The sequence below is a fragment of the Dermacentor albipictus genome, chromosome 5 (assembly GCF_038994185.2).
Source record: "Dermacentor albipictus isolate Rhodes 1998 colony chromosome 5, USDA_Dalb.pri_finalv2, whole genome shotgun sequence".
Lineage (NCBI taxonomy): Eukaryota > Metazoa > Arthropoda > Arachnida > Ixodida > Ixodidae > Dermacentor > Dermacentor albipictus.
In genome coordinates, this window is record NC_091825.1 from 91,472,860 (window position 1) to 91,481,441 (window position 8,582).

General features: G+C 45.4%; 1 protein-coding gene and 1 pseudogene across 1 annotated transcript; one reads left to right on the top strand and one right to left on the bottom strand.

Annotated features, from left to right (window-relative positions):
• The first annotated feature begins 1,683 nt into the window (after window positions 1-1,683).
• LOC139060535 (transcription factor Adf-1-like) lies at window positions 1,684-4,153 on the top strand. Its single transcript, XM_070539698.1, has 3 exons — window positions 1,684-2,112; window positions 2,214-2,376; window positions 3,577-4,153. The coding sequence occupies exons 1-3, from the start codon at window positions 1,881-1,883 to the stop codon at window positions 4,013-4,015; spliced, it is 834 nt and encodes a 277-aa protein (XP_070395799.1). The 5' UTR covers window positions 1,684-1,880; the 3' UTR covers window positions 4,016-4,153.
• A 450-nt stretch (window positions 4,154-4,603) lies between these two features.
• On the bottom strand, window positions 4,604-7,388 carry LOC139060534 (uncharacterized; annotated as a pseudogene).
• Window positions 7,389-8,582: the final 1,194 nt, after the last annotated feature.

The window sequence follows — 8,582 nt, forward strand, 5'->3', positions numbered from 1 at the left end:
ATCCCGGTGCCGGCAATTTTCCACCAGATTAAAAAAAAAATCCGCGTGTGATAAAATTGCATAAACAGGCCTGGAGTGTGGCCTGATCCCGGTGACCAGAACCGGTAACGCACTTCCTCACCAGAGCAGGATTGGCCACCCTGGTGCAGTACTTCGTCACAACCTCCTATATGAACAACACAATCAAACCCCGGCCCTCAGTCTCCAGCAGCTGTGAAGCAACTGACCACGGCGGCGGTCAGACCTGCGACGCAGCAGAGGACGCTAAGAATCACTGGCTGCGGACAGGCCGCCATTGGAATATGAACCTGGCAACGTGTAATGCTAGAACGTAATCTAGTGAGGCGAGTCCAGCAGTGCTATTGGAGGAATTAGAGGGCAGTAAATGGGATGTAGTAGGGCTCAGTGAAATTAGGAGGCCAAAAGAAGCATATACAGTGTTAACAGCGGGCACGTCCTGTGCTACCGGGGCTTAGTGGAGGATAGGGAACCTTCCTGGTTCCCCATCCTTTCTACTCAGCTACAATAAGGTCATTGTTAATAAGAAACGCTACACTTACAACACATTGACGGATAGCATCGAAGAAATTAAAACCAATGAACGCACTGAGCGGCATGAGCCCGTCACTAACACTGCAAATGCTATGCCCTAGGAAGGCAAGAGGGGTGCTGGACGGCCATTCGCACAACTGTCTATCATGTACACCAATGCACGCAGCGTCGTCAACAAACATGATTCGTTGCCATCGGCGATAGGTTCCTGCTCTGCGCACATTGTTGCTCTTACGGAAACTTGGCTCTTTCCTGACGTACAAGATTGTGAAATCTTTCATGAAGCCTCACATTTTAACATATACCGATGCGACCGCACTACGTCTCGAGGTGGAGGCGTACTACTTGCGATTTTAAATTATATTCCTTCATCGAGCATATCAGTTAGCACATACCTCGAAATCGTCTGGGCATCAGTAAATATTGACCATCGTGAACTCATTTTTGGCGTGTGCTATAGACCCCCTTCTTCCGCTTCCTGTTTTTTAAATGAACTGCATGACGTCCTTAATACGATTTACACTCGGTTTCCCACGTCACCCGTCATACTTTTAGGGGATTTCAACTTCCCTAATATAATATGGAATACGAACCCTCCTACTTTAACTCCGTACTCAACCGAATCACAAGAATTTTTGGATATATGTTCTGCATTTTCGTTAACCCAAACTGTTTCCGAACCAACCAGATTATCCGCTACTGCACCCCACACACTTCACTTAATTCTAACAACTACCCCTGATCTTCTCTCTGACGTTACTTGCTATCCTGGAATTAGTGACCACCTACTGCTAAACTTTCACATTGAAACAACCGCGCCAAAACGCTTAAAACAACGCAAAACTATTTTTGACTACAACAGAGCAAACTTTGACGCAATCGATACTGAACTCCATGCATTCATAGACATCTTCTCGCATAACTTCGACAATAACTCAGTGCACGCTAATTGGGACGCTTCCGAAACTAAAGCGCACGAACTAATAAAAAAATACATTCCAAAGCGAGTCATCACCACCCATTCGCAGGCACCATGGTATAACATTCATTTAAAACGGCTATCCTACAAGAAAAAACGTCTTTATCGCGCAACCAAGCTCTCAAGGCGCAGATATACTCCGACGTAGCGTGCGCGCGCGCGCGCGTCGAACTCCGCGACGCCACGCTGGAGAAAAACTGGCATCTATACTCCGGCGACACGACGTAACCGGCGTAATCGGCGCCGTCGGGCGCGTTCCAACGTCTCCGGCGCATGAATAGCTCCGCTCCTATTTTTCGCCGGCCGCGCCGGGCCGCGTCGGCGAAGCGTTCCCGGCGTTCCGCACGCTATGCGCGTCAGAGAAGCAATGGCCGCCTCCGAAGACGGCGCTGGTGCGACAACGTTCGGCGAAAAAACAAATGAAAGTACCTATAACGTGTGTGATTATGTGATAGAACGGCTCCTCGAGGGAATCCGCTCCCACCCGTGCGTCTACGACACTAGCCGGATTGATTACCGCGATCAAGGAAGAAAAAGCAACGCATGGGAAGCCATTCGCCGGCAGTGCGGTCTCGCTACAGGTAAGCTTCCTCGCTGAGTCCTGATTTGCGGTACTGAAATTAGTTATTCACCGCTGGTGCATGCGTAATTACGCTGTTTTTTTTATTCCTACTGTTTTTAGTGCAAGAATGCATGAAGCTTTGGAAAAGGCTGCGAGATCGCTACACCCGCGAGGCAAAGGCTGTGGAGTTGGCGACGCGAAGCGGCAGCGGCTTCGTTTCGAGGCGAACGTGGGAATTCGCACAGTCTATGGAATTTTACAAGAACTGTGGCCGCCCGAGAAAGTGAGTTATTTCGGTGTTTACATACCGTGCTGGTAAATGTGCAAGCACTAAAGTTGATTGTGTGCGTGCGTGCGTGTGTTTGCGCGTTTCAATTGTTTGAATTGTTTGCTAGTTGCGAAACAGTGTACCATTGCGTGGTAGCTCAAGCCACGAAGATGCATGTGCGGCAGCGTCCAGCAGCAGGCAAGAAATTACTTGTGCAATTTTGATGTCAGTGGTATAGCTCGATCATGGGGCCAGTGATCAGGAAATGAAAACTCGACCGAATTTTGTGTTGTAGGATGTAGTGTACGAGAACAAGATTGCGCTCAAATGTCGCCTTTGTATCGTGCCAACTGTGCACTACGGAAATTTAACAGCTGTTTGGTAGGGTCCACATTGGCACCAAGGTAATATAGCAACTGTGATCTTATGTCGACACGCGAAAAAGAAAACTGACAAAAAATCAGCGCTGCATTTGTTTTTAGTTGCAGTATTCTGCAACGTAAAAGATTGAGCACGAAAAGATAACCAACTGTTACTCCCTCCGATTCAGGCGCGTCATATTTTGTAGATATATTTCAGTTAGAGGGAAGATATAACATGAAGGTTTCGAGCTGGTAGTGGAAAATTAACGACTTGCTGCACTACACTGTGACGCAAAGTGCACGTCGCGCGTTCGCAGGAGGTATGGGGGAAAAGGTGGTCAGGTCTGTCGGGGTGCTATTGCCATGACGTCGCTGGTGGGACAGGCTCCTCAAAATGAAAAGCTAACTTCGAGAACATTGCGGGTTGCTTTTCACTTCTGATTTCGATGATATATATATATATATATATATATATATATATATATATATATATATATATATATATATATATATATATATATATATATATATTAATCGTGAGAATTTATGTGTACAGGTTGTTTTAGGTTGTCTCCGTGCAGTCATATCTCAGCAAGGTTACGCAATGTAGTTTTCCATGCTGTCGAGGGAGTCCTCCAGTGAAAGAAGTTCAAGAAACATTGTTTGGTGCGCCAATAAACCGCAGGTGAAGGTTCGCAAGGGAGCCTAGCTAATTTACTGAATTCAAATACTTCGAATTGCAGTTGATCAAATTTTTAATCCAAAATATTGACACGTGAACTTGTTTATCCTTTTTTATCACTACCACGTGATAATATACTGTCTAAGTAACGTGTATTTTTTTCTCCTATAGAACCACGTGCAACCTCGAAGATCTTGCAGTAGCAGGGGCCGACACCAGCAGTAGGGGACGACATCAGCAGCAGGGGACGACATCAGCAGTAGGGGACGACACCACAACGGAAGCAATTTTCACCTCGATACAGCGAGGCACATCTTCACCAACAGGGAGCAGCTTCGATAATGAACAAATTTCAACCGGCCACACAGATCTACATGACGAGGACGAAGCCGCTATGGAGGCGACAAAAGAGCCATCGAAAAATACATCAAAAAAACGTAAAGCTAATGATGAATTTGAGCAGCAGTTGTTGACCCATCTGCAACAAAAAATGACCGAAAATGAGGCATTTGGGTTGTCCATAGGCATGACTTTGGAAAGAATGACCAGGCAAGCAGCAGCCAGATGCAAAGTACGCATAATGGAAATTATCGCTGAATTTGACGTCTGATCATTCACGAACTTTGCAACGATTTTCGCTCTTGCATTCAAAACAAAGCAGATGCTGCTGTTCCTCGGACTGCCTTAAAGAAAAGGACATGTTTTGCACCGTTTGGTACTGTATGCCTCAAATAATTTATTGTGGAAACGGCCTTTGTTATTTCATTCCTATCAAGGTTCTCATTATATTATTCTTTTTTTACTTTCAACTTTAACTATAGTTAAAGTTTCACTTTGACATCTATAGATGTCAAAGTGCACTGTAAAGTTTCATACACTACTAGTGCTTACGAGGCAAAGCGAGGCCCACCGAGAAGTCAAGTTGTGTTTGATTGTCTTTTTATTATCCAAATAACAATATTTCATCACTGCAACATCACAAGGTGTGTCATGTCGTACTTCATATTTTTGTGTTATGTAACTCAAATAACGTTACACAATTTCAAATGTTATGAAAAATACAGTTTTTTGCTGTGATATGTACAAAAGTATTTCGAACTGTGATACAATAAAAAAAACTGCAAAAACATAGTTATTGGCCTAACGTAACGTTCGTACCCCCTCTGCTACATACCGCTTATATGGCGGGGAAAAGGCTGTTCAAAACGAGCTACTTAGGTTAGCAAGCACTGCTGACAAGGCAGATAAAGGAACCGAGTGAATGTCACGGGGAATGTGACATACTACTCCACGAAGGCAGGTTTGGTGCTTTCAACCACGATCGTGTTTGGGAAATTAGTGCCCTGCGCACAATCTTGTACAACGCGGCTGTGATAAAACATGGCTTGTGCCTTAAGCAATGAGCCCCACAGCCTACTTGCGTCTCACAACACTCAACTGCCACGGCAAGGCGCCTTCTGCAGACACAAAGTAATCGGCAATGTCGTCCCTCAAAGCCATGGCAGCATTAGTCGGGCGGTGGCTGGATGGCGACGCACCCGGAGTGCCAAGCTGAGCTACCGTCTGCCTCCACTGGCCATTCTGCACTGTCTCCCCTAAGACGATGTCGCCGTAGTCGTCAGGACAATATGCCTTGTCCGCCATTAGAAAGTTATGGAGGCACACAGCAGCCTTTATCATATCGGTAAGCAGGTCTGGCTCACTTTCTACCGTTCCCAAGAACACTCGCCATCTTGAAACCAAAATTCCAAACGCGTTTTCTACACATCGCCGTGCCCGAGATAGGCGATAATTGAAAACTTTTTTCTTTTCACTGAGATTTTTCCCGGGGTACGGGCGCATCAGGTAAGTTCGCAAGGGAAATGCCGCGTCACCTACAAGACAAACGGGCCACGTCGACACGCCTGACGGTAACTCCAGAGTATTTCCTTCAAAATGGGTTCTGAGAGCACTGTCTCTAAAAATGAGCCGTCTGACAAGCGGCTTTGTGCCCCGATGTCAACAAGGGTGAACTTGTAACTGGCATCCGCAACAGCGAGGAGAACCAAAGAATAATAGCCCTTGTAGTTGAAACAATCTGACCCGCTACGGTCGGGGCATTTGATGGCGAAATGCTTCCCATCAATACTACCAATGCAGTTGGGAAAGTTCCATTTCAAGTTAAAATCTTTTCTTATTCGCTCCCACTCCGCTGTGGTTGGACACCTAAGCACGACAGGTGACAATCTGTCCCAGATGGCCCGCAACGTCTCCCTCAGGATCTTTGCTACAGTCGACGCATGCATCCTGTAGCTGATAGCTATATCCACGATTGATCCCCCGGTAGCGAGGAACCTGCGGAAAGAAAATATCACATCTTATTTCACCTTCAAGTGGTCACTCTCCGCTAGAAGCATACTCATCTTAATTTCATCAGAATAATGTTGATTCCTTCCTTCTCTTCCTCCAGAACTGATATATTACACGCAGGGGAATGACTCAAATCACCACGGTGGTGTTCGAACAACATTAATAACAGAAACGGGAAAGTTTAAGTACATAATTTTTCTGTAACTGGAGTATGATGCACTAATTTATCGTGCGCGTATTGAAGACCTTTGTGGAGATTGTTCATTGCTTCTTCACGAATCTATGAAACGCTAAATATAAGGTAACTGTAATAACTGTAATACGGTAAGTGGACGGGTTTTGCTCGCATAAATATTACGCCCACACCCATTATTTATTTGAACAATTTATTTGGAATAGCAAAAGAAACTTTTGCAGAAACTCCACTGGAGTTGTCGAAGTATGCGTAAGCATACCCCCAAATTTCAACTTGGCCCGTCCCCAAATTTAACTTAGCCCATCCGCAGATGTCAAGTTGGGGCACGAAATATTTAAGTTTTCCCACCCCAAATTTAAATTGGCCCTCCCCCAGGTTTGAAGTTGGTCCATCCCGAAATTTCAAATGGCCGCTCACCAACAAATTTCAAGTTGACCCTACCCCAAATTTAAGTTGGCCCTCTTCGAAATTTCAAGTTGGCCCACCCCTAAATTTCTATTGGCCCATCCCTACTATAGGCTTCTTCACGCGTTTTTCAATGAGCCCTATGTACCCCTATGAAAATTTCCTCGGATTTTTTTCTTTCCTATTCCGATTTCTTCTCACCTTTTTCTTTCTCACCTATTGCATCCCCTTTCCCTTCCCCCAGAACAGGGTAGCCAACCGGAGATAATCTCTGGTTAACCTCCCTGTCTTTCCTTTGCCTTTCTCTCTCTCTCTCTCTCTCTCTCTCCTCGGATCAATTTTTTTATTTGGTTTTCATTGTTCCGCATCGCCTATAAAGCTTTCGTCATATACATTCACACCATTATAACGAATAAATGTCGTAACTTCGCAAATTACGCATTTTGTGTGCAGCTACAATACATTACACTTTCCGCGTGACGTGCTGGGGTTTTCGCCAAAGAATGCTTACGCATTAAAAAATAGGAACGCGCATTAACCTTAATGTGACCGCGAGTCTTTCCGCCGGACTGATGGGTCTTCTGTGAGTTGGTGGATGAATGATCCTGTCGAACACAAGGCTCAGTATCTCCTCGAAAGAAGCCTTTGTCATCCTGCGTTGGGAAATGAAAAGCTGATCTTATTTCAGCACTTTCAGATGCTCGCACTCGCAAACTACAAGCGCAAGAATTTTACAGGGATTTTACTTTATTTATGCTCGCCAGCCTTCCGTGTTTATAACATGTGCTCACCTACCTGAAGTACTTAAGATGGTACTCGGGGTCACTTTGTCGGAGCTCCTGCACGAGGTGATGGTATTCTCCGAGTTCTGAACGCTTGTCAAAAATGCCCCGAATGTACATTGATCGCCTGCGCTTGCGGCGCAAACGATGCAGCAACAATGCCAGCACCAACTTCCGTCTTGCAGTGTCGCTCCATGCCATCCTCGAAATATGCGCAATGTTATTAAGCACGAAAAGCAAGACACCTAGACCGCAACGATGCTTGCAGGTTGCCGCGTAGAAGCAAAACGCGCGCGATCTCGAGAAAAAAAAAAGAGAAACAAAACAGCGGGCGGCGCGCGTCCGCGGTGTTGATTCTCTGCGCATGCGTTGGGACGGTTGCTGTGGCAACGCGCGATCTCGGGGCGCTCGGTGCAGCGGCCGCCGGTTGGAGTGTAGAGCGTCGGACTTGCGCTTGGCGCGGCGTCGCCGACGTGACGTAACCGACCGCAACCGCCGCTAGCCCGCGCGCCGAGAACGTCGGAGTATAACTTGGCCTTCACCTTCTAATTTACGTTCGGATGTGCACAAGGCTGCATCTGACGCTTATCTTGCAGCCATTAGAGACGCCAGAGAAAACTATTTATCTACTGTGCTTCCGTCGATGCTAGCCTCTAACGTAAAGAAATTTTGGCGCACCATTAACCCTCCACCACACGACACTATCACCTTACATGATTCTTCTGACGAACCCGTATTCAACAATCTTTGTGCGACCCTTCTTAATCAAACATTTGTACAGAATTTTTCCTCTGCTTCTTCAAATGAATTACCCCTGACACAAGCGTTCAACTACGTAGCTATGCCTTCAGCACGAATCGACGTATCTCGTGTCGCTAAGCTTATCTACGGGTTAAACAACTCGTCCTCTCCCGGCTTCGACGGTATTAACACCAAATTTTTGAAAAACACCAGTACCTACTGCTCTATTATATTAACAAAAATATTCCAACAATCCTTGGACACGGGTACGCTCCCCGAAAAATGGAAAATTAGGAAAGGTGATTGCAATCTTTAAATCAGGCAATAAAAACTTTCCTTGTAATTATCGCCCTATTTCTCTCACCAGTAACTGTTGTAAAATACTAGAACACGTAATCTACACTAACTTGGTTAACTTTCTGGAATCAAACTCATTTTTTAGCGCGGCTCAACACGGCTTTCGCAAAACATATTCATGTGAAACGCAACTTATATGCGTTACTCACGCGTTGCAGCAAATCTCAGATTGATCATCTCATGCCGTTTGCTTATTCTTAGATTTTTCAAAAGTGTTTGACAAAGTCTCACATAGATTACTGCTTCATAAACTAAATCAACTAAATTTAGACACTGGTTTGTTAAAATGGATTGAATTTTTTCTTACACATCGTTCACAGTTTGTTGTCGCGAATCAGTGCTGCTCT

Bases quoted from the DNA above. Each gene is read 5' to 3' on its own strand.
- LOC139060535 (XM_070539698.1), top strand. From the start codon at position 1,881: ATGCGCGTCAGAGAAGCAATGGCCGCCTCCGAAGACGGCGCTGGTGCG. The intron at 2,113-2,213 runs GTAAGCTTCCTC...TACTGTTTTTAG, and splicing joins GCAGTGCGGTCTCGCTACAG to TGCAAGAATGCATGAAGCTT. The intron at 2,377-3,576 runs GTGAGTTATTTC...TTTCTCCTATAG, and splicing joins AACTGTGGCCGCCCGAGAAA to AACCACGTGCAACCTCGAAG.